The following is a 27,319-nucleotide window of genomic DNA, read 5'->3' on the forward strand; positions in this document are numbered from 1 at the left end:
TGCATGCCACGTACTCGTTGCTGATTCGACCGAAGGGAGGCCCAACCGAAGCAGTCTGTGTGTCGCCACGTGTCCGAAGGAGCTTAGTCACCGATGCGCTGTGCAGCCGAGAGTCTGACGCGTGCCCAGGTGACTCCTCGCATCCGAAGCCGCCTCACCTCGCACTGACGCGTGTCGCACCAGTTGTCCGAGCTTCGCAGGCGCCACATCCCAGCCCTCGGACCCTAGACCTCGGTCCAATCAGAAGAAGACACATGGAGCCTTGCATGTGAGCCGCGTGTTCCCTTATCTGCCACCTCGGTCCGAAGCCTCCCCTATAAATAGAAGGGTGCGAGACCTCCCGGGGATAATTTAGAAAATTGTCATTTTACACCCCTAAACCCATATTTCTTCCATTCCAACTTCCCCCAAAGCCCCGGTATTATACCAAACACCAGAAACACGCCCCGAAGTGCCCGAAGACCCGGAAAAATTTATCTTTTCGGTTTTGAAGCCCAACCCTCGCAAAGCCCGGTTTCTCAATAAAACTCCCGGTTTTATTAGAAACGATCGTTTTAGGAAACGAAGTGCTGCCCGATTATCATTAAATCAAGTGAGTGTATAGTCACTTTCATCTTACACATAGATATGAAGTATTTTTTATAAAATACGTGCTATGTGGATATATATTGTTTGTTTAATTGAGATGGATGTTGAAGGAATGATTTATACAGGTTTTTAAATAATTTAAATTGTATATGTAATTTTTTTATCTACAAAAATGTTGGGTAAAACATGGGTAGATGAAATAGTTGGTATGTGATGAAAGATGAGTTGGATAGATGAAATGATCGGTGATATAGATCATGAGATGAGGGTGAGTGGTGAAATATGAGAAAAGCACTTACCCAAACGTTGGCCCCCGTCATTCAGCAGAGTATGGATGACAACCATGGACTATTCTAGATGATATGTGGAACACTAGCAGGTTCGCAACCTGTAAGTGTGTGAACTATATGTTCATCAGTCGTACTCTAAAAACTCATTGGCATGTATTGCAGGGAGATTCCTGTGAATAATATTGTCGATAAATAAGAGCTATGGACTTAGCACATGTTGTATAAACCCTGACAGCTATGGACTTAGTGTTTGTTGTATAAACCCCGGCAACGATGTGACTTCGTGCCTATTCCTTAGGATGAATCCTTAGGAATGAGTGATAGTTGATTCTTAGGGTAAATCCTTAAGAAATAAATAAGATAATGGGGTTGGAGTAATTTGGTTGATTGTTTGATGTTTAAGCATAATAAATTTATTTATTGTGGGTTGAAAACCCTATATGCTCACCAGGCTTCCAAGTCTGACCCACTCAGCTTTTTATATTACAGGTAGTGGACCCCGAGCATAGTCGGATGATGATGAGTGATTTATGAATTATAGGCCAGTAGTTGTAAATAACTGTTGTAAGGCTTATAATGTCTTCTTTATGCTTTTGATCTGTATCGGAACATGACATCCCGAGGTTTTGATATAAAATGAAAACATATATTTCTTAAAGAAAGGTTTTGATAAATTTTTATCATGTTTTGTTTTTTGGTATAAATTTCGCAACATCTTTTAAAAGGATTACTCTGATTTTATTTTAAAAACATAAATTAAATCGGTCTTTTCTGGCCGAGAAATTTGGGGATGTCATATTACATGAATTTGTGTGTTAAATTGTGTCCTGCGAGTACGGATGCACAATCAGTCGACTAGAAAAAGTTCAGAGACATTTTTGCAAATATTTCTTTTCATAACCAAAAATTAATTACGATTTCAGTTACAAACACATATTAATCACAGATTAATATATGTAATTAATTATGTCCATTACAAAATTTATGACTAGATAAAGGTTATGGAATTTTAGTGTATCAATACACCATTCTAGTGACAAGTAAGACACACAATGCTAAAGAAACCTTTCATCTTTTACTTCTTTCTATCATTTTCCTTACTATTAGAAAGATAATATCTAGACCTAGAAAGGTTCAGATGGTCTAGAAGAACCATTTCAAACTGTTGTATCATCAGTAACGAATGAATTTGTTTTAAGGACAAATATTTTAAACACATGTTTCGGTTTTTTGTTTTCTTGTTTGATTTTGTACATTTCTTTAATATTATTCCTACAACATCAAAGTATGATCGGTGGGGGTCTAGTGTCTAACAAGACACGTTAGACTATATTTTTCTTCTTTCGGTGTTAATATAAAAGAAGATGAAAGTAACTTGGCCAAGATAATAAAACATTATACAAATAGTCGTCCGACCAATTAGAAGAATGTTCAAAATTCAGCCTTAGAACTATCAGGTAATGGTGATCATATTTTAGGTATATTGATATTTTATATCATTATGTTTGCAAAAGTAACATATCATATCCCTAACTTTAAATTTTATATTATAATGGATATAACATGTGTCTATAAATTAAGTGACTAACTTTAGTAGTTCTATAACTTAACCATAAAGTGCAATAATGAGAATTAAACACATAAATAAATGGGTGAAATTTATTGGAGACATGTAACAAGCTCTTCTAATTCACATTTTAATCCCTTATAATACACCATTATGATTATGTCTAATGATCTATCCATCAAAAACTTCATTAAACACATTTTATTGGAAGCAAAAAGAATCAAATATGGCATCAACTTCAATACCATTGAAGATATCAATCCCTCCAAGAAAGTATTCTTCTCTTTTGATTTAATGTATATCAAGTAACAAGGAAATCAATCATATGATTACGTCTTATACCACATAAGCACACAAAAGCTGCAAAACCGGCTCTAACATGTAACAGTTGCCGTGTTGATATGTTTTACCAAAAATTAATGGTTCACCCGAACTTTAAAAAAAATGTTTTCTTTTTGTAATCAGTCTTTTCATTTTAGAACAATATCTCCCCTTTGGTACCAAATTTGCTGTTGCAATCCATACAGCTAGCAAAACCCAAAAATGTTGACATTCAAAAAGCGAATGAATCCGACTTCATTTATGTACAAAGCATTTAGCGAGGACAATAAATTTAAGATTCTTGTACCATTCGAATACATCACATCTATTTTCATGGAAAAAAGGGTAATAATATCTTTTTGTCAAAATTAAAATGTACCAAGAAAAAACAAAATTCGTGTTGGAACAAATATACAGCATTGGTCAAATTATGCTAAATGGATTGCAAATATTAAACACATACCATAATATCAGTTGTTAGCATCAAAGGTTTGGTAATTCGCCAGAAAGTTTCAAATAATTAACACTATTGTTGAAATATGTATGCATCTAAATGTTTTCGAATGAGAATGTAATTTAAGAAAGTGATGTATCATCACTAAATTCGATTTTTCATTCAATATATTATAAGATTTTAACAAACTCACAGAGATCAACATCAAACTAATCTAGATCAACATGCCAATATCAAAAATCAAAAGTCTAAGCCCTCTCACCACGAATCCTACGAGCGAGTTGCATATCCTTGGGCATGATGGTGACTCTTTTAGCATGAATCGCACACAGATTCGTGTCTTCAAAGAGCCCAACAAGGTAAGCTTCGGAAGCCTCCTGGAGAGCAGCCACGGCGGAGCTCTGGAAACGCAGATCAGTCTTGAAATCTTGGGCGATCTCCCTGACGAGCCTCTGGAACGGAAGTTTCCTGATCAAAAGCTCAGTGCTTTTCTGGTACTTCCTGATCTCTCTCAATGCGACTGTTCCAGGCCTGAATCTGTGTGGCTTCTTCACTCCGCCGGTGGCCGGAGCTGACTTCCTTGCCGCCTTGGTTGCCAACTGCTTCCTTGGAGCCTTCCCTCCGGTGGATTTCCTCGCCGTCTGCTTGGTACGAGCCATTTGAATGTGATAAGAGAAGAGAGAAAGAGTTAACGATGTTCTTGAAAGAATTGTTATTCGATTGATTGCGTATTTTCAATCTGAAGCTTTTGGGGTTTATATAATGCATATATTTGGGGAAATTAGCGGGGGAAAGTTCATAATTGCGATTTGCTAAAACATTTGGGTGTGAATTTGGACCGCTGATGAACTATACAAGATGGCAATCCGTGTGATATGTCTAACAACCAATGAGATCTCCGGAATTGGGATGTCAAATTATTGAAATATTCCCAAAAATGTCCGTAAAAATATCAAATAAGACTCGATAATTAATTATGTAATTATATTTTTTTTTACCAAAATCATGTTTTTTCTAAAATTAAAAAGATATTTAGTCTATAGGGTGTGGAAGATTTTACCAATGGTAAAGATCTATTTAGCATTTTTATAGTGATGAACACAACATCTTAATTTTTTTATCAATAATAAATTTCATAGGTGAACTTCCATCAATGATAAATATACTACGGAATCAGTTTATGTTACACAGTAATTTTATTGAATGATCTACCTCCAAAATAAAAACTTTGAAAAAGAATATTATTTTATTTTTGAAAAAAACATATATCGTGAAATTACATCTTTACACTGAGAAAGTATTCATGTATTGCGAAATGTATTATTTTTGTTGATATATAAGTTTTTCTATGGCATGAAAATGATTGTTTTGCAATATAAAGGCATTCAATAGGTCTATGCCCAAATATGTGGTTATTTAGTGCGAGGATTTAATATTTTAATTATTTTAATGATTTTCTTTTTATGTTTTTTTAACTACTAATTGATTATTTTTTTTGTAAGATAAATTTATGCACAAAATAAAATAGGTGTGTGAACCAGAAGTATAAAAAAAACATTATACATAAAAAAAATCATGAAATACAAAAATAACATCATAGAGTAATAATTCTAGAATGTTTTTCATATTGTCATGAAATACAAAAATAACATCATAGAGTAATAATTCTAGAATGTTTTCAAATTGTCTAAACTACTTGGAAAATGAAATTTTCAAGTCAAGGTATTTCATTTTAAATATGTGTATATTTCCTTAATCATTGGTATTGCGTAATTTATTACTTGCATGATAATGTTGGAATGGGCACAATGTAGAACCATAAAAGATTCAATTTACTAATTTTACTTTCGTATCACTTATACATTCTATGACCTAAAATAATGGTTGTAAAAATCTTGATTTTTATCTAAACATCTTACGATTTTAACATCCTATAAATGAAAAACAATCACTATATCACCTCTTTAGTTTAATATACAACCAAATCTCAAATTTTTGTTTATTCAACTTGAAATCAAACATCTCAAGTTGTAAGAAGGTTTGTAGAGTTTCACAATTTCTTCAATTCATCTCGAAATAAACATAGCACAGTCATGAAAATAATTAATACCTTTGTGATCTTTAGTTGTACATTATCACAAGATATATCATCTTTTTATGATCTTATGTCTTTAGTTGCACATGATGACAATGATCTTTTTTTCATATTAATGTGTTTTTTTTCTTAATCTTCACAGTTTGTATCAACAAAAATTATAATTTATTCTTAAGAAGTTATAATTGATTACACTATCAATATCAAGTTATAATGTATACTTCATACCAAAAATCTTACGAACAAATTTCAATATAAATATTTTGATAAGATCTTCCACTTTGATCCGATCTCACAATATGATTTTGCAAAACTTAAAACAACTTTAGATAAGATCTCAATCTTGAACCTAAATTTAGTTGATTTTAGGGCAATGAATGTGTTTAGATAAGATCTCAAAAACCATAGATTTACCAACATCTCTATAAATATGATTCCCATGTTAGAAGATTTATGTTGAAATACCTATTGTCTGAGTTTTGGCATACCTTCATCGAGACATAATGTCAATGCAAAGCTACAAAATCATCATCATTAGCGACTATAGAACCATCAATAAGAACAAAGAAAAAATACCCATCAAACTGAAATTCTAATTCAACCACTCCAAATTCATAGACATGGTTCAAAATTAAAAATTTAACCCATGATTTCAAAAGAAACACATTGTTAACTTTGTCAACAGTCACTAAACGAAGCTACCATTGAACAATATTGGCAGACGCTTAAGAGCATACAAATTCTAGAGGCAATGTTTACGATTAACAAAAAAAAAAAAGAAGAGTTTACCAAATTGGCAACACGACAATGCAAATTAAGTAGGCAATTTATCATAACCAAGTTCGATTTTTCAATGGGTATAACCATATTGAAACAAAACACAAACATCAACAGCAAACTAGTCGAGATCTACATTCTAACATTAGATATAAAAGTCTAAGCCCTTTCACCTCGAATCCTACGAGCGAGTTGCATATCCTTTGGCATGATGGTGACTCTTTTAGCATGAATAGCGCAGAGATTTGTGTCTTCGAAGAGCCCAACAAGGTAAGCTTCGGAAGCCTCCTGGAGAGCAGCCACGGCGGAGCTCTGGAAACGCAGATCGGTCTTGAAATCTTGGGCGATCTCCCTGACGAGCCTCTGGAATGGAAGTTTCCTGATCAAAAGCTCAGTGCTCTTCTGGTACTTTCTGATCTCTCTCAATGCGACTGTTCCAGGCCTGAATCTGTGTGGTTTCTTCACTCCGCCGGTGGCCGGTGCCGACTTCCTTGCTGCCTTGGTTGCCAACTGCTTCCTTGGAGCCTTTCCTCCGGTGGATTTCCTTGCCGTTTGCTTGGTACGAGCCATTTGAATGTGATAAGAGAAGAGTGAAGAATTAACGATGTTCTTGAAGAATTATTGTTCGATTGATTGCGTGTTTTGGATGTAGAGTTTTTGGGGTTTATATAATGCATAGATTTGGGGAAATTAGCGGGGGAAAGTTCATAATTGCGATTTGCCAAAGCGTGAATTTGGACCGCTGATAAACTATACACGATGGCAATCCGTGTGATATGTCTAACAACCAATGAGATCTCTGGAATTGGGATGTCAAATTATTGAAATATTCCCGAAATGGCTGTAAAATATCAAATAGGACTCGATCATTAGTTATGTAATTATATATATTTTTTTTTTACGCAAATCATGTTTTTTTCTAAAATAAAAAAGATACTAATTGATATTGGGCTATTGATTAAACAGAAAACTACAAAAACAAAAATAGATGGAGGCTTTACGGTATAAACATTTTGGTTATTTTTATTGTATTTACATAAAATAATCAACTTGTTCGCACTTAGTTTTTTTTTTTTTTGGAAACGGCAAGTTTATATAAAACCGAAACCCCCGACAAGCATGAAGCTAAAAAGCGGGGGCCAGAACAACCGTACATAAAGACAATTATATAGAGGAGAATGGAGAAATATTCCATTCATCCAGGTTACAGATACTATTATTACCTCTACTTTTAATCCAAACATACACCATTGATTTAATGTTTTCCACTGCTTTTGTAATGGTGCATGACCTCGCCTGAAAGAGTCTCTCGTTCCTGATTTTCCATAAAATCCAGAGTAGCCTGTAACAAATAGCAACAAATATTTTTCGTTTCTTTGGACATCTGCCCCACATAGCAGCAAACTCGGTGATATCTCCCACATGTTGTGCATCAAAATCTTGAATATTACACCATCTTAAGATTTTGGACCTCACCATCGTGGCAAAAGGGCATCGAATAAGTATGTGATTGACACATGCTAAACCATTAATACATGATCCACAGTATGAAGAATCGATATTGATACCTCTGCTCGCCAAAGCCAAAGCGGAAGGTATTTGGCCTTGGGCAGCCCTCCATATGAACGTTGTGACTTTGATATGGGTTAGTTTACTCCAGATAACATTTAGTTGCAAAGGATTAGGTATAGGATTTCTGTCGATCTTTCTCCTTAGTACGCAGACTTTGTATCTTCCATCAGCAGCTAATGGACATATAACTTGGTCTGATCCTTCACCGATGTGCGTGTTTGCAATCACGTTGGTTAGCCTTGTCACCTTCTTCGATAAACCATATCCTGTAGGGCAAGACTTCCAATCCCACGTGACACCGTCACGATGTATTCTTTCACCTACTAAGCATCTTTTTGTGATTCAAGATTGTACAGTTCCAGAAAAATTGTCTTCAATTTGCCCGCATCCGACCAAAAATCATGCCAAAATTGAGTTATGTCTCCATATTTTACAACTAGATTGAAGATGTTATAGAATCCAAAACCCATATCCTCAATATCCTTTTTTGTTGTTGCCACATTTTTCCACACACTTGTTACTGATTTCTTGGAGAGATAGTCAATAGGTTTATTGCTTAAGTTGTGTATTCCATAAATAACCTTGGCCCAATTTGATGATTCCTCTGTCTTGAGTCTCCACCGCCATTTAACAAGGAGAGCAATGTTCAAGGCTTTGATAGATCCCACGCCAAGACCACCATCTTGTTTTCATGTTATAATTTTCTCCCATGCAACCCAATGAATCTTTTATTTTCCTCATTACTGCCACCCCATAAGAATTTCCTACGTAATTTTTCCAGAGTGTCCAAAACCCCATTGGGGGCTTTGAATAATGACAGGTAATACGTAGGTAAGTTGCTCAGCACCGACTTTATTAAGGTGAGACGACCTCCAAACAAAAGTGTTTTTGATTTCCATTGGGAGAGTTTCAGTGAACATTTTGGTGATCTTCGTCAACGACGCAGTCGTCTGTCTCAGATCCAGGTACTACTGGGCCAGTCTCTCCTTCTCTACCATGGGAACATATCTCGCATGGAACCTCTCCAAGAACTGCTACCAAGTTACCGCAACTCTTTGCATAGGAGTGTAAGCACCAGTCACCATTCTCCACCAATCATTCGCCCCAACATGAGAATGTTCATGGCGCACTTGACCTTCTGGTCACCCGGACAATAACATATAAAGAAAAAACCGTCCACATCATATAGCCATCTCGTCACTATAATCACGTCATTGACACCATCAAACTCTGGAGGCTTAGTCTTATTGAATTCCCAGTACTTGAAAGCTCTCTCTCCTTGAACCCTTACGGCAGCAACTGCCACGGTAGCTGCAGCAACAGCAACCTCAGAAAATTTAGCATAGTGATCGTCGAATAGCTCAATCAGGGCGGTCTTGACCAATTCAAACAACTCTAGAGTAACCTCCCCGATCTCCTCAACCATTTATGCATCAATGATCCCACAAATCTCCTACTCACTTAGACCTGCCCTCTCAGTGTTGCCAACTCCTAATCCTGAACCTCCAATAGCTACTATACTGAAAATATAATAAGAAAAGATCAGACATCACAACACAATGTTGAATACACCTTGCCCTACTCCTGTTAGTTCCTAAGTAACCTAAAAAAATTATTGAATCTCATATGGTCCTGTGCTTTCAGTGGTACGGGCCTATATTACCTTCCACACCTATCTGTAGTCGATTCAGAATTCATCCCAATGTCCTAAGTCACTGCACTAGACCACTCCTAGGTATGATAACACCCACTTCTCATACGAGTTACAACTAACTTCATGGGCACTCTTCCTAGGATTATACTTGCTCCCGCACCCCCGACAACTTTTGTGCATGCTTGTTGTACACGATACTATATCAGATAGATTGTCGAATAATCGAATCTGCCCTAAATCCACAACCAAAGAAGGAACAAGAAGTAAATCCAAGTCGATCTTTCTAAGGTTGTTCAATCACGACGATATACAACTAATCAACATACATGTAGCAATCACACAATCAAGTAACATATAGCAAACAACTCCCTATGTCATAAGGAAATACTTAACTCAGGCACTGCTATTCAACAGTTTCTAAAAGAACCTTATCCACTAGCATGGTTTTTTCTAACAATTCATATATTAGCAAAATCAAAACTCAACAAACATAACAAGTATGGATACTTCGAGAACCACTTTCCTGTTCGGGCTCTGGCTGACTGTACACGTTGCATCTTCCTATAAAACCAAAGTTAAGTCAAGGTCCATGTTCCCGATCCCAGGCCAACAATAAAAAAAAGAACATGACAATAGACTGATTCCATGTCCTTAACCCAACCCTTTTATTATAAAAAAATTCAAAACGTTTTGTGAAAATTCTCAGATCCTAGTTTGAGACTGGATTCACACAAGTGTTCCTCCAATTTGCTCAAAACAGGGTTCTGATACCAACTTGTAACATCTCATTTTCACAACCAAATTTTTTTTATTTTATTTAAGTAAATCTTCCTAATTATAAACTCGTTATGCAGAGAACCGTTTATTCCAAATACATTTATAAAAATCAGAATAATACTAAAGCGCGAAATCTTCATTGTTGTTGATGAATGTGGACTGTCACGCCTTCGCCTTCCTATGATGACCGATGATACCTGAACCAATAAACAACTAAGTAAGCATAGAGCTTAGTGAGTTTTTCCCAAAATACCCCAAACGATAAACATACAAGCATGCATCGGGTCCACTCAGCCGTCGGGTAGGAATAATTAGGGTTTGTTGGCCTACCGCCTCAACCCAACCGCTCTTCCAGAGCCTTTGTGCCTACGGCTTACAGTCGGCCCACATTGGATATCTTGGCCTACAACACAAAGCAGGACCACCTCAACCCACTACTACCATATGTCGACATATAAACAATTAGGATCAAGTAGACACATAATACAGGCAAACAACAATCATACAATTCACTACCGCCTACTAGTCCTCACACCGCACATTGTCTCGCTGCCAGCTATCCTCTATGAAATGCATAACCATTAGTAATTAGAGGTGTGATAGCCAGCAGACAGATGATCCTACTCCAAAGCCACAACCAAACAAGGCACATGCAACAAAGCCTAGATCAAGAGTTCTCGGGCTATCCTACATTGTCACACCCCGATCCTTGTCGGAATCGATCAAGGCGTGATATATTGTTCAAAGTCTCATGACAACTAGGTTATAATGTGATTAGATTCAATTAAGTACTAAGTATGCAAACAAGATCCACAACATACAAGTACAAATACAAATGCAAACCACGTTTATTACATCAAATTTAAATTGTCTTGTGGATTTCTAAGGCACAACCTATTTTTCATCATTCTTCATTCTTCAAATCTGCATCATGGGTAAAAACAGGTCAACTACAAGAGTTGGTGAGTAATCAAATTTTAGTAGAGAAAATTGTGAAGTTGAAACATTTATAATTTGAAATATGTTTTCTTTTGAAGTCGCCAAACAATTGTATTTGAGATAACGGTTTATAAATCAAAAATTGATTAACAATTGATAACAACAACAATAAGTCCTCACCCTATATATATACATATGTATATATATATATAAAAATATATATAGGATGGAGCATCTAATCATCGTACACACTCAACCACGTGTGATCAATCACCTTAGCGTCCCAAGGCGGGGTGGTCAACCCAATAGCGCTATTATTGTCCATAACGTACCTCAAGAATACAGGCATAGTCATGGAGATTAGACTAAAAATGATAATGCACTACAAGTACATGTAGCGTAAACAAACAATAGTTATACAATTAATGACTCACGTATAAATGTCCCAACAATGTCTCAATTGTGATAAAACAATAAAATGAAGTTGGAACATATTAGAACCACATGATACACCCCAAAAGTATTGAAAATTATAAAATATGGGGTAGATTACTCACATTAGTCCCAAAACGAAATGTGTGTGTCGTACGATAGACGATTCGGGTCAAAATGACATAGAACCTAATATAATTAATAGTTTTGGTTTAGGAACTGATAAACGAGAATGGAGTATTAATACAAATAATTAGACATATATTCTTATATTAGATGAATTAACAATAATTCATTTTGATTATAATATTAAGGTATTTATTTGTTAAATGAATTTTAAATTGAATTACTTACTTTGCATAATTAATTTATATTTTCAATTTAGGCCAGATTTTAATAATTTCTTATTAAAATAATAACTTGCCCAATTATAATTATTTACAGATTTTAACAATTATTTATATGAAATAATCATTAAAATGCATTTTTACATGCTTAAATACTTAGGAAAATAGTTTTAAATAGTAAACAGTATTGAAAAATTATGAAATTATTAGGAAATCATTATTTCATACAATATGAATTACTGTAAAATTTGTATATTTTTCTGAACTGTTTTAGTATTTATTTAATATTTTAATGATTAAACAACACAAAATTCGGGAAAAATAGTAAATGATTCTCAAAAAATATGTAAAATTAACCATAGTTTTATAACATGATGTAGAGCCCAGTGTATAAGTTTAAGATATTTGTGACTATGGGAAGTATTTTTTATATATTTCATTATTAATTAATCAATAAAATCATAAATAATAGTAAACAGTAATATAAATGCATGAAACTTCATATATCATGTTTAATCAGTATACAGGTCATCCTAGAATTTTCTTAGAATTTATTGAATGCAACAAGTATTTTATGTGAATTATTGCCCTACTTTATTGCAATAATTATGATAATTCAATAAAAATAAGTTATTTTCTGAAAATTTCCAGAACTTCTTATTTTATTGATGGTATTCTGAGAAAAATCAGGTTTATGCAAAAAATGAGTTTTAGATATTTTGGTGGTTTTAATTTGTTTCTTGTATGAATTTGAAACTTTTAACAACATACCTTGATGAATGCTTCAAGAGGGATGAAGATTTGAGTATAATAGATTGTTCTTGGATGGAATATGAGTATTCTTGGAGGAAATTTCGAGATTGAGAGTGAGAGAAAGAATAGAGAAGATTTAAGTGGTGAAGAGAATAATGTGTTGGGAGAAAAAGGAAAGGAAAGTGGATGGGAGGTGTGAGTGGGAGACCATGGGAATAATCTTTTTGCTTTTGGTGGTCTTCATAATTTCCCACTAACACAAGCATCTTTTACATAATTAATATAAGAGTTTTATAAAATTTAAAGTAAAGTTTATAAAAAATAGAGTTTTATAAAATTTAATGTAAAGTTTATAAAAATGGAGTTTTATAAAAGATAGGTTATTATTTGATTATAACAATCTACTTTGATTTGAAGTTTAATTAGAGAATTCAAGTTTGATTCTTTTAATTTAATTAGAGCATTATACTTTGATTTGATTTTAATATGGTATCATAATTTACTTTGATTATAGTTATAACGTTGTACAATACTATGTTGCTATTAACGTCAAGTTATATCGTATTGTATGGGTTTTGATCCTATTAGCGTCAAGTAATCTTGAGTAGCGTTTATTAAATTTTCAATTGGGTTGGGTTGACCCGAATCCATTTTAGGCGGATGTCACAGTCTCCCCTACTTTAGGAAATTTCGTCCCGAAATTTAAGAAGAGAGTACCTTAAGAGAAAAGTTGTGGGTATTTGGTACGCATATGATCCTCACGCTCCCATGTATACTCATGTCCACGTGCCGACTGCCACCTGACCTTAACCAGGGGAATGCGACTTCTTTTGAGTTTCTTTTCCTTTCGGTCAGCAATTTCCAAGGGTTTCTCGATAAATTGCATTGTCTCGTCGATTTGGATATACTCGAGAGGAACATGAAGGTTCTCGTCTGCTAAACACTTCTTGAGGTTGGCAATATGAAATACCGGGTGAACTTTCTTAAGCTATGTTGGTAGATCCAACTCGTAGGCTACTGGTCCAATCCTTTTTATGATCTTAAACGGGCCTACGTAGCGTGGTACCAATTTACCCTTGCGTCCAAATCGAACCACACCTTTCCATGGGGACACTTTTAACATGACCATGTCACCTACGGTAAATTCAAGCGGTTTGCGTCGCTTGTCGGCATAACTCTTTTGTCGGCTACGAGCTGCGAGAAGGTTATCACGAATCTGAGTGATTTTGTCGGTTGTTTCCTGGATAAGCTCAGGACCAACGATTGGAGAATCCACTGTTGCGCAAATCACGTGGGACTCACCGATTTCATGCCAGCAAATAGGAGATCGGCATTTACGGCCATACAATGCCTCAAATGGTGGCATCTTGATGCTAGAATGATAACTGTTATTATAGGAGAATTCCACCAACGGTAAATGAGAGTCCCAGTTTCCTCCGAAATCCAAGACACACGCCCTCAACATATCTTCGAGTGTTTGAATTGTCCTCTCAGATTGACCATCGGTCTGAGGATGATAGGCAGTACTGAGATCGAGGCGGGTTCCCATGGCTGTTTGAAGTGATTGCCAAAACCGAGAGAGAAATCTCCCATCACGATCTGAAATGATGCTGAGAGGAATGTCATGCCGACTAACTATCTCGTTGATGTAAATCCGAGCAAGTTTTTCGACTTTGAAATTTTCCCGGATGGGAAGGAAATGAGCGGATTTGGTCAAACGGTCAATGATTATCCAAATGCTGTCGTGTCCTTTTGTGGTACGGGGAAGTTTGGTTACGAAATCCATGGCGATCGCTTCCCATTTCCACCTGGGGATTTCTGGTTGGACCAATAGTCCAGAGGGTCGTTGATGTTCTACTTTGACCCTGGAACATGTAAGACATTTGGCCACGAATAAAGCAATATCCTTTTTCATTCCCGACCACCAATAATTGGTTCTCAGGCCATGATACATCTTGTCAGTGCCCGGATGAATGGAATATCGGGTTTTATGGATTTCTTCCATCAGGAATATGCGAAGATTGTCACGATCTGGGATCCAGATGCGATCTTGATAATAGAAAATACCATCAGATTTGGTTTCCAACTCCCCATCAATTCCCGTGGGCATGTCATTTTCGGTAATTGCCGAGTGTTGGGCTCCTCGAATTCGGTCCCTGAGATTGGACAAGATAGGAGAACATATTAGATGAAACGCATGGGCATGTTCTTTTCGGCTTAACGCGTCGGCTACGACGTTTGCCTTGCCCGGATGATAGCGTATTTCACACTTGTAATCATTTAGGAGCTCGACCCATCGTCTTTGCCTCATATTGAGTTCCTTTTGATTAAGAATATGTTGCAAGCTCTTGTGGTCGGTGAAAATTACGCATTTAGTGCCGTAAAGGTAATGCCTCCAAATTTTAAGAGCGAAAATCACGGCACCGAGCTCCAAATCATGAGTCGTATAATTCCTTTCGTGGATTTTGAGTTGTCGTGATGCGTAAGCTATAACCTTTCCCCTTTGCATCAAAACATAACCTAGACCGAGATTGGAGGCATCGCAGAATACCACGAAATCTTCGGATCCTTCAGGGAGTGTAAGAATCGGAGCGTCACACAAACTTTGTTTAAGGGTTTGGAAAGCGTATTCCTGCTTGGGTCCCCAATCAAATGGTGTACCCTTGCAAGTGAGAGAAGTAAGCGGTAAAGCAATCTTTGAGAAATTTGAAATGAAACATCGGTAATAGCCGGCTAAACCAAGGAAGGACCGAATTTCCTTGGGGGTACGGGGGGCTTTCCAATTCTGGACTGCTTCAACTTTTGCGGGATCGACTAAAATACCCTTGTCACTTACAATATGACCAAGGAATTGTACCTCATTTAACCAAAACTCACATTTCGAAATTTTGGCGTAGAGCCGATTTCCTTGCAACGTTTGGAGAGTTAGGCGAAGGTGTCTTTCATGCTCTGCCCTTGTCTTGGAGTAAATAAGGATGTCATCAATAAAGACGATAACAAAACGGTCGAGATAAGGTTTAAATACCCGATTCATCAAGTCCATGAATACGGCAGGGGCATTTGTTAGGCCGAAAGGCATAACGGTGAACTCGTAATGACCATGGCGGGTTCGGAAAACGGTTTTGGGGATGTCTTCTTCCCGTACTCGAAGTTGGTGATAACCCGAGCGAAGGTCAATTTTTGAGAAGCATGAAGCTCCTTGAAGCTGATCAAAAAGGTCGTCGATCCGAGGTAACGGATATCGGTTCTTGATGGTTAATTTATTTAATTCCCGATAATCGATACACATACGAAACGAACCATCTTTCTTTTTGATGAAGAGAATCGGGGCTCCCCAGGGTGAAGTACTAGGGCGGATAAATCCCTTATCGGTTAGTTCTTGGAGCTGACTTGCCAATTCTTGCATCTCGGTTGGAGCCAACCGATATGGAGACTTGGCTATGGGAGTAGCCTCAGGAACAAGATCGATGCGGAACTCTAGCTCACGTACTGGAGGGAGTCTAGATACGTCATCGGGAAAGATGTCGGGAAAGTCTCGTACTATCGGAATATCTTCAATCTTCTTTTCTTTGACCTTTGTTTCCACCACATGGGCTAAGAAAGCCATGTATTCTTTTCGTAGATATGATCGAGCTTGAGTACATGACATAAGACTAAGCTTTTTCGAATGAGTCTCGCCATAAATACGAAGACTTTGACCGTCGGCGAGAGGAATACGAATGAACATATCGTAACATACTATTTCAGCATGGTTTTGGGATAGCCAATCCATTCCTACGATGATGTCGAAGCTACCAAGTTCCATAGGAACTATATTGACAGAAAATTTATGACCGGAAAAATCGAAAGTGCAATCTTGGATGACTGCATTGAGTGAAACGTATTTTCCATCGGCGACTTCTACGGTAAAGTACTCATTAAGAATCGTGCGAGGTGTGTGAAGTATGGGCTCAAATTCCAAAGACACAAAACTTTTATCGGCACCTGAATCAAAAAGTACTGATGCGTAGCAGTTATTTATGAGAAACGTACCATTTACGACCTTGTTATCGGTCTTTGCTTGGGTTGCGGTAATGACAAAGGCTCGGACTTTGGGAGCTGGAACCTGCATTGTTGGATTTGCTTGGGCTTGGGTGTTGATGATATTGACTAACCTAGGACACGCGTTTTTGAAATGGGTGGGGTCACCACAGTTGAAGCATGTTCCAGTTGGATACCGGGTTTGTGTTTGCTGATTTGAGGGTAGATAGAGTGGTCGCTGAGTTTTTGGTGCACGACATGTGTCCGCCAAGTGGCCATAGCGACCACAATTCGTACAGAGGCGACATGGGCTGGTGGTCATATGGTGATAGTTACAGTGGTTACAGAAGGGGTGAGGTCCGGTATACGGCTTTGTATTTGGTTGGGCTGGTGGGGTGACTTGGGTGATAGGAGTAGCAGGGGTAATAACAGCATGGTTGTGGTGATGACTTTTCCGCTTCTTTTTGTCATGTCGGTGGGAGGACTTGGACTTGACAATTAGGGGGGTCTCAGGGGTCGACTTTTCAGTTGACATCTTTGAACCCTTGCGTGGGAGGACACCATCGTTCACATTGTCCTCGTTGAGTTGACCTGCTAATTCAATGGCAGATTCTAGGGTAGATGGCCTGCTGCTGGTCACCGAATCATGGATCTGGCGTGGTAACCCTTTGATGTAGCGGCGTATTGCAGTTTTCATAGGTTGAACCATGTGAGGTAGGAGTCTCGAGAGATCATGGAATCTATTGGTGTAGGTCGCGTTGTCGCCTCCCTCCTGTTTCAGATTCCAGAATTCATCCTCGAGAGTTTGCAATTCGCTGTCAGGGCAGAACTTCTCCATCATGCGTTCTTTTAGTTTTGACCAGGTCATTCCCAAGGCAACAGCCTCTCCCTTTGCCCGTTTTTTTAGGTTCCACCATGTGAGAGCATGACCTAGGAGGCACCCTGTAGCATGACGGACCATCAGGTCCTCAGGACACTCGCTATGGATGAAAGTACTCTCCATTTCTTTAATCCATGTGAGGAGTGCGGTGGCACCATCGGTGCCTTTGAAGTAAGGCGGATTGCAGTTACGAAAGTGCTTGAACGAGCAACGAGGAGTTGTTGCTGGAGCTTGTGGCTGAAGAGAATGAAGTTGGGTTGCAATTGTTGGGATGACGTTTGCTACCTCCTTGGCGACCAGGGCAGCTAGCCTTCTGTTGTTGCGAGCAGCGTATGGGGGTCGTAATGCCATCTACGAGAAACACGCATATGGACTTGTGAGTTATTTGTAAATTGATTATGGAAATAAAGTTTTTAGACATTGTTGGGTAAAATAATTGTAAAACACTTGTTGGGCCATGGTTAGGAGTGTTGGGCACCTTTTGGGCTTTCCATGGTTACTAAATGTGAAACATGTAGCACTTGTGTGGGCCCCCACAAAACTAAGTTTTCACATTTCTTTCCCACTTCTAGGCCCATTAGGGAACTTAATAGTCTAATGAGTTGGCCATTTTGGAGTGTATCATTTCAGATACGTTTGATAAGGTCGGGTATTTTGATGGCTCAAAAGTAATGTGAATGACGCGCTTTGGCCAATAGGTTTGGGAACTCTCGCCTTTGGTCCCCAGATAAGCAAACTGGTCCCTCGGTTGATTGGGATGTATACGGATGCTTACCTAGTCAGGACTTTCGGGCTACCGGCACCTCCCCCTTCCAGTTACTACGCGTCCATTACTATGATCCTACCCAACTAGAGTGGATGACTTTGAATTTCCTATGAGCTCTAAGGAATACATATATGTATATACATTTTGTTAAACAACTTGAGTATGTGTGTGATTTTCAGAGAAAGTGGAGAATATTCACAAGTGTATGCACACATATAAGTGTCAGGAGTAATACGTATGCACATAAGGGAGCAACTAACACACAAAGGTATTCCTAGGATTTTCTAAGTGCGAATTGCATACAGTTGTGTGTGCATTTTATAAAATAGCATACGAGAGGACCCTAGAGGCTATAGACTAGGTCAAGGCAATTAACCTAATTCCCTATAGTCAAAGGCTCTGATACCAATCTGTCACACCCCGATCCTTGTCGGAATCGATCAAGGCGTGATATATTGTTCAAAGTCTCATGACAACTAGGTTATAATGTGATTAGATTCAATTAAGTACTAAGTATGCAAACAAGATCCACAACATACAAGTACAAATACAAATGCAAACCACATTTATTACATCAAATTTAAATTGTCTTGTGGATTTCTAAGGCACAACCTATTTTTCATCATTCTTCATTCTTCAAATCTACATCATGGGTAAAAACAGGTCAACTACAAGAGTTGGTGAGTAATCAAATTTTAGTAGAGAAAATTGTGAAGTTGAAACATTTATAATTTGAAATCTGTTTTCTTTTGAAGTCGCCAAACAATTGTATTTGAGATAACGGTTTATAAATCAAAAATTGATTAACAATTGATAACAACAACAATAAGTCCTCACCCTATATATATACATATGTATATATATAAATATATATAGGATGGAGCATCTAATCATCGTACACACTCAACCACGTGTGATCAATCACCTTAGCGTCCCAAGGCGGGGTGGTCAACCCAATAGCGCTATTATTGTCCATAACGTACCTCAAGAATACAGGCATAGTCATGGAGATTAGACTAAAAATGATAATGCACTACAAGTACATGTAGCGTAAACAAACAATAGTTATACAATTAATGACTCACGTATAAATGTCCCAACAATGTCTCAATTGTGATAAAACAATAAAATGAAGTTGGAACATATTAGAACCACATGATACACCCCAAAAGTATTGAAAATTATAAAATATGGGGTAGATTACTCACATTAGTCCCAAAACGAAATGCGTGTGTCGTACGATAGACGATTCGGGTCAAAATGGCGTAGAACCTAATATAATTAATAGTTTTGGTTTACGAACTGCTAAACGAGAATAGAGTATTAATACAAATAATTAGACACATATTATTATATTAGATGAATTAACAATAATTCATTTTGATTATAATATTAAGGTATTTATTTGTTAAATGAATTTTAAATTGAATTACTTACTTTGCATAATTAATTTATATTTTCAATTTAAGCTAGATTTTAATAATTTCTTATTAAAATAATAACTTGCCCAATTATAATTATTTACAGATTTTAACAATTATTTATATGAAATAATCATTAAAATGCATTTTTACATGCTAAAATACTTAGAAAAATAGTTTTAAATAGTAAACAGTATTGAAAAATTATGAAATTATTAGGAAATCATTATTTCATACAATATGATTTACTGTAAAATTTGTATATTTTTCTGAACTGTTTTAGTATTTATTTAATATTTTAATGATTAAACAACACAAAATTCGGGAAAAATAGTAAATGATTCTCAAAAAATATGTAAAATTAACCATAGTTTTATAACATGATGTAGAGCCCAGTATATAAGTTTAAGATATTTGTGACTATGGGAAGTATTTTTTATGTATTTCATTATTAATTAATCAATAAAATCATAAATAATAGTAAACAGTAATATAAATGCATGAAACTTCATATATCATGTTTAATCAGTATACAGGTCATCCTAGAATTTTCTTAGAATTTATTGAATGCAACAAGTATTTTATGTGAATTATTGCCCTACTTTATTGCAATAATTATGATAATTCAATAAAAATAAGTTATTTTCTGAAAATTTCCAGAACTTCTTATTTTATTGATGGTATTCTGAGAAAAATCAGGTTTATGCAAAAAATGAGTTTTAGATATTTTGGTGGTTTTAATTTGTTTCTTGTATGAATTTGAAACTTTTAACAACATACCTTGATGAATGCTTCAAGAGGGATGAAGATTTGAGTATAATAGATTGTTCTTGGATAGAATATGAGTATTCTTGGAGGAAATTTCGAGATTGAGAGTGAGAGAAAGAATAGAGAAGATTTAAGTGGTGAAGAGAATAATGTGTTGGGAGAAAAAGGAAAGGAAAGTGGATGGGAGGTGTGAGTGGGAGACCATGGGAATAATCTTTTTGCTTTTGGTGGTCTTCATAATTTCCCACTAACACAAGCATCTTTTACATAATTAATATAAGAGTTTTATAAAATTTAAAGTAAAGTTTATAAAAAATAGAGTTTTATAAAATTTAATGTAAAGTTTATAAAAATGGAGTTTTATAAAAGATAGGTTATTATTTGATTATAACAATCTACTTTGATTTGAAGTTTAATTAGAGAATTCAAGTTTGATTCTTTTAATTTAATTAGAGCATTATACTTTGATTTGATTTTAATATGGTATCATAATTTACTTTGATTATAGTTATAACGTTGTACAATACTATGTTGCTATTAACGTCAAGTTATATCGTATTGTATGGGTTTTGATCCTATTAGCGTCAAGTAATCTTGAGTAGGGTTTATTAAATTTTCAATTGGGTTGGGTTGACCCGAATCCATTTTAGGCGGATGTCACATACATGACCACATGACCACATATAGTCCCTAGGGCACTCCACTCGATGATAACCAACAAGTACATGTAGACATACAGATCTACAGATCACTGCCACATAGCAACATCCTAAATACCATGATATAGATCTAACATATCACTACAACATAGCAACATACCAACTACCAAGATACAGATCTAACAGATCACTATAGCATAGAAACATACAAACTACCATGATACAGATCTAACAGATCACTACAACATAGCAACATACCAACTACCAGGATACATATCTAACATATCACTACAACATAGCAACATACCAACTACCATGATACAGATCACTACAACATAGCAACATACCAAATACCAACAATGTAAGGAATGCATAACCATATATACTTAGAGATGAGATAGACACCTGATGGGTTTTGAGCATTCTAACACTTCCTAAGTGTACATGCAACCCTAATAACCTTGAATCTATGTTTTCTCTATATACATGCAAATTTCTTTTTCAAGGTTATTTCCTAACTAGCATGGCATGGGGATTACATAAAACATAAAAACTAGTAGAAATACATACCTTGTTGTTGCTTGGATTCCTTCAAGACTTTGTGAGCCTAGCACCCCAAATGTTGTGCCTCAAATGCTTCACACAACACCACAAGACTTGGAATAACTTGAGAGAATGTCACTTAGCCTCAAAATCGGTTATGCCCTCTCTAGTAACACTAGGTCACGATTTTGCTAGCCATAGGGTTCCTTTTATAGTGTTGTCACAATTAGGGTTTACACATGAATGCCCTTAATTGTCATGACTCTTGATTTCTCATGACCCATGGGTTTGTAACTCCCATGGACTATCCATGGAGCTCCATATGGTTATAACCAAACCCATAAACCATGGATCATTAATCCACCATAAAAGAATTGATGATTGTCATAATCAACCCTATATATTTAATTAGTCTCACTTTGATCACCAAATTAATACTAGATTAATACTTGATCAATACTAATTAAATAATACTATTATTAATATATTAAAACTTATAATATATTAACAATCATAAGTGCCTTATTCTCTCATCTAGTCTATCCAAGTATTGCAATGCCATGCAACCCAAATGGACCATGCCGGGTCGAGTCAAGTACATACCAAATAAAGTTATGGACTTAGACACTATATCCAACAGTCTCCCACTTGGATAAGTCTAATAACTATATTTGCAAATATGACTTCAAAATCCGACTAGCAATCGTAGCTCTTTCAAAGTCTCTCGGAACTGAGATGATGATGATATGCCATTTAAGATAAGTGATCATATAATCATCTGTTCTCATGATATCAGCCGGACAAACACATGGAACATGGTCTTACTTATTGTCCAGCATTTGTTTCTCGATCTCTGATTTGTTTCGACATAGAACTAAATTGAACACATCAATTAGGTTCTGACCGGGCCCGGTACATAAGTCAAAACCAAATCATCGAGGGGCCCAGATATCGCTTCTATTTCTAGAAGGAACAGATAAACTTCGACTGATATGCTTGTACTAACTACTTGTTGAATTATTCACAAAGGCACGTTTTATGACATCGAGTTACCAATGCGTTTTCGTGCAATCAATGAATAACCAACTCATAGTCAACAACTCATATCTCTAGGTTTGAAGATTTATATGATATTACCGTCTCACGATCACTCGAGATAAATTCCATGAAGTGATGCAAGTGAGCGTGGGTTGGATCCAATACTCAGCCCTTATGAGTACTCATGAATGTTGTAGCAACCATTGCATTGTCCAAAGCACTTTTAGACAAATCATACAAGCCAAATTCATGACAGTCTTAAATCAATACTTACTTCCAAAGTTTAACTGACTGTGGATGGTTTGAATAATAACATAATTATTCTGGAAGTAAAAACATGCAAAATTGAAACATAATAAACAATCAACACAAGATAGTAGCACCTTACTCATAAATAAATAACAACTTTTATTTATCATCAAATGTCAATTACATTTTACAAGTTTCAGGAATCTAATTATTGAAACTAATATCATCCTTCAGCCCAATGCGCCTCGCATGCTGTAAATGCTTAACCCTGCTCAGTCCCTTCGTGAGGGGATCTGCCGGGTTCTCATCTGATGATACCCTCTTAGCCACGAGGAGTCCTTCTTCTATTCGATGTCTGATGAAATGGTATTTTCTGTCAATGTGCCTAGATTTCCCGTGATCTCTCGGTTCCTTAGCCAAAGCAACCGCACTTTCATTGTCACAGAAAATTTCCATTGGCTCCTTTATAGCTGGTACAACTCCAAGGTCTCCGATGAAGTTCTTTAGCCATATCGCCTCCTTAGCTGCTTCACTTGCTGCTATGTACTCTGATTCACAAGTAGAATCAGCTACTGTCTCCTGCTTGGAACTTTTCCAAGTAATTGCCCCTCCATTTAGGATAAAGACTCAGCCTGACTGAGAGCGGAAATTATCCCTATCAGTCTGGAAGGTAGCATCGCTATATCCTTCCACTCTCAAGTCATCACTGCCTCCGAGGGTAAGGACCCAATCCTTAGTCCTCCGCAGATACTTGAGAATGTTCTTTACCGCTGTCCAGTGTGCCTTGCCAGGGTTCCCTTGATATCTACTGACCATGCTCAAAGCAAAAGCCACATCAGGGCGAGTACAAGTCATAGCATACATGATCGAGCCCACAGCGGAAGCATATGGTATATGACTCATTTCAGCTATCTCAGCCTCTGTACTCGGACTCTGAGTTTTACTCAGCTTGGCATTACTCTGGATTGGTAATTCTCCTTTCTTGGAATCTTGCATACTGAACCTCTTCAACACCTTATCCAAGTAAGTACTTTGACTAAGTCCAATTAGTCTCTTACTCCTATCTCTTAATATCCTTATCCCTAGGATATAGGCAGCTTCCCCAAGGTCCTTCATAGCGAAACACTTCCCAAGCCAGGACTTAACCTCCTGCAAGGTTGGGATGTCGTTTCCTATGAGAAGTATGTCATCCACATACAACACCAAGAAGCTAACTATGCTCCCACCAGCCCTGACATACACACAAGACTCATCCTCACTCCTAGAAAAGCCAAACTCTTTGACTTTCTCACCAAAGCAAAGATTCCATCTGCGAGATGCTTGTTTCAATCCATAAATGGATTTATCAAGCTTACACACTCTATTAGGGTAATTTGTATCGACAAAACCCTCTGGTTGAGTCATGTAAACATCCTCAGCCAACTTTCCATTAAGGAAAGCGGTTTTGACATCCATTTGCCATATTTCATAATCATGAAATGCAGCTATGGCTAACAATACTCTAATAGACTTAATCTTAGCTACTGGTGAGAAGGTCTCATCATAGTCAACTCCCGGAGTTTGAGTAAAGCCCTTCGCAACCAGTCCCGCTTTGTAAGTATGTATCTTCCCATCCATGTCGGTCTTCTTCTTGAAGATCCATTTGCACCCAACTGTCTTACGACCTGGTACATTGTCAACCAAGTTCCAAACTCGATTGTCATACATGGACTGAATCTCGCTGTCCATAGCCTCCTTCCATTTAGCAGACTCAGGGCCTGCCATTGCTTCCCTGTAATTATTAGGTTCATCCAAATCTATTAGTGTACTATCACTAATAAATGTATCACCTTCAGTGGTGATGTGATAACCATAATAAAAATCAGGTGTGTTCCTCACCCTAGTGGAACGTCTTGGAGGTACAGACTCACCTATCGGATCAACAGGAGTTTCCTCCTCAGGTTGGTCGATAGCATTTGAGGTTCCTTCACCGCTTGACTCTTGAAGCTCTTCAAGGTCAATTTGCCTCCCACTGTCCCCTTGGCTTATGAATTCTCTCTCACGAAAGACTCCTCTTCTTGCTACAAAGACCACATTATCACTGGGTCTGTAGAAGAGGTAACCAAAGGATCTCTGTGGGTAGCCGATGAAAATACACCTCTCACTTCGAGGTTCAAGCTTATCATGAGTCTCACGCCTCACGAAAGCTTCACAACCCCAAATCTTGATGTGGTCCAAATTGGGAACTTTCCCAGTCCACATCTCGTGAGGTGTTTTGGCAACCTTTTTAGTAGGGACTAGATTAAGGATATGGGCGGCAGTCTCTAAGGCATACCCCCAGAAAGAGATTGTTAACGAAGCTCGACTCATCATGGAACGAACCATATCCAGCAAGGTTCGATTGCGCCTCTCAGCTACACCATTTAGCTGTGGTGTTCTGGGAGGTGTCAATTGTGAGACAATCCCACATTCCTTAAGATAGTCAAGGAACTCAATGCTAAGATACTCTCCTCCCCGATCGGATCGGAGCATCTTGATGTTCCTGCCCAATTGATTCTCCACTTCCTGCTTAAACTCTTTGAACTTTTCAAAGGTTTCTGACTTATGCTTGATTAAGTAAATATATCCATATCTACTGTAATCATCAGTAAAAGTCACATAATAGCGATTAGCATCCTTTGTAGCAACTCTGAAGGGCCCACACACATCCGTGTGTACAAGGTCCAACAAACCTTCACCCCTATCACAAGTACCTGTGAAGGGTGACTTTGTCATTTTTCCAAGTAAACAAGACTCGCAACTATCATCTGACTTGAGGTCAAATGATTCCAAGACTCCAGCCTTTTGGAGTTGGCCTATGCGCTTCTTGTTAACATGTCCAAGACGACAATGCCACAAGGATGCTTTATCCAAGCTATCTGAAGAATCAATATACAACACATTATTTCCTAGATTGTCTACAACATTCACAGCTTCATATACACCATCACAAGGTAATGCTTTAAAGTAAAGTACATCATTGTAATAAACATTAATAGCACCATTTTTATTATCAAATGAAAATGAAAAACCTTGTTTGTACAAGCCATGAAAAGAAATAATATTTCTCGCCATTTCGGGCGAGTAACAACACTTATTCAAATCTAACATTAACCCATTATTAAGCAATAAAGAATAAACTCCTATCTTGGTAACAGGTGATGCTTTCCTGTTGCCCATGACTAAGTTTATCTTCCCGTGCTCCACTTGCTCACTTCTTCTTAGTGCCTGCAAATCAGTACAAATGTGAATACCACACCCTGTATCAAGCACCCAAGAATTAGCATTAGATGAGTTGTTAGACAATATTATGTAAATACCTGCATGGGTAGGTTTAACCTTCCCATCCTTTACATCTTGCAGATATTTAGGGCAGCTTCGCTTGAAGTGTCCCTTATCCTGGCAATAGAAGCACTGTGCTTCCTTTGGGTTTGAAGAAGTAGTAATGGGACCTTTCTTTGTCCCACTTGAAGAGGAACCATCAAGAGTCTTACCCTTGGTACCCTTCGAAGGGCTTTTCCTCTTCTTACCCTTTCCCTGCCCAATAGCCAGAACAGGGGCTGTTGAAGGAGTAGAAGTAGCAACCGCTTTACCCTTAAGGCTATTTTCAGTTGTCCTTAAGAGTCCTTGAAGTTTGCTAAGTGTGACTTCCTCCTTGTTCATATGATAAGTCATACGAAACTGATCATAACTTGGAGGTAAGGAATGGAGAATGATGTCAATCGCCATTTCCTCAGGAAAGTCAACATTTAGCTTCAGCAACCGGTCAACGAACCTTTGCATCTTCTGCAAGTGACCGGTGATGGGTTCACCATCCTTAATCCTTGCGGTTATCATGGAGGAGATGATTTCATACCTCTCCTGACGCGCGCTCTGATGGTACCGTTCCATCAGATCCAGGTGCATCTCATAGGGGTAGAAATCTTCATAGGATTTTTGAAGTTCAGGAGTCATGGTGGCCATCATGATGCATGCTACTTTAGTAGCATCCTTTTCATGTGCAACAAACTCCGCAAACTCTTCAGGAGTAGCAATGGCTTCACTCACAACCTTAAGCTCCCTATCGAGGACATATTCTTTGTCCTCATAGCGGGTAATCATTCTGATGTTTCTGATCCACTCATTGAAATTGGATCCATCAAAGATGACCTTACCACACAAGTTCATAAGGGAAAAGGAGCCTGTTGGGTTTGAGCCAGAAACATTGTTGGAAGACATCTGAAAGGAAAGAAAGACAAGTTTCATTAGATTAGGAATCCTTAATAATTCACCCAAATGAAATATTAAGGCTAGGATCCAACAAACTATTTATAGTTGGAAGAGGGATGCCGTAATCCATACTATAAAATATTTGAAGGTAGGTAAATGACGATTTACCAATTTCCACCATA

The 27,319-nt window shown here is 37.2% G+C and overlaps 2 protein-coding genes across 2 annotated transcripts; both read right to left on the reverse strand.

Annotated features, from left to right (window-relative positions):
* Positions 1 to 3,341: 3,341 nt before the first annotated feature.
* On the reverse strand, positions 3,342 to 3,966 carry LOC145122704 (histone H3.2-like). Its single transcript, XM_079058267.1, has one exon. The coding sequence runs from the start codon at positions 3,877 to 3,879 to the stop codon at positions 3,469 to 3,471; it is 411 nt and encodes a 136-aa protein (XP_078914393.1). The 5' UTR covers positions 3,880 to 3,966; the 3' UTR covers positions 3,342 to 3,468.
* Positions 3,967 to 6,123: 2,157 nt separating this feature from the next.
* On the reverse strand, positions 6,124 to 6,752 carry LOC145121210 (histone H3.2-like). Its single transcript, XM_079056992.1, has one exon. It carries the CDS (start codon positions 6,660 to 6,662, stop codon positions 6,252 to 6,254), a length of 411 nt encoding a protein of 136 aa, XP_078913118.1. The 5' UTR covers positions 6,663 to 6,752; the 3' UTR covers positions 6,124 to 6,251.
* Positions 6,753 to 27,319: the final 20,567 nt, after the last annotated feature.

This window comes from Lactuca virosa, chromosome 6 (genome assembly GCF_052849685.1).
Source record: "Lactuca virosa cultivar CGN04683 chromosome 6, Lactuca_virosa_CGN04683_v6, whole genome shotgun sequence".
Lineage (NCBI taxonomy): Eukaryota > Viridiplantae > Streptophyta > Magnoliopsida > Asterales > Asteraceae > Lactuca > Lactuca virosa.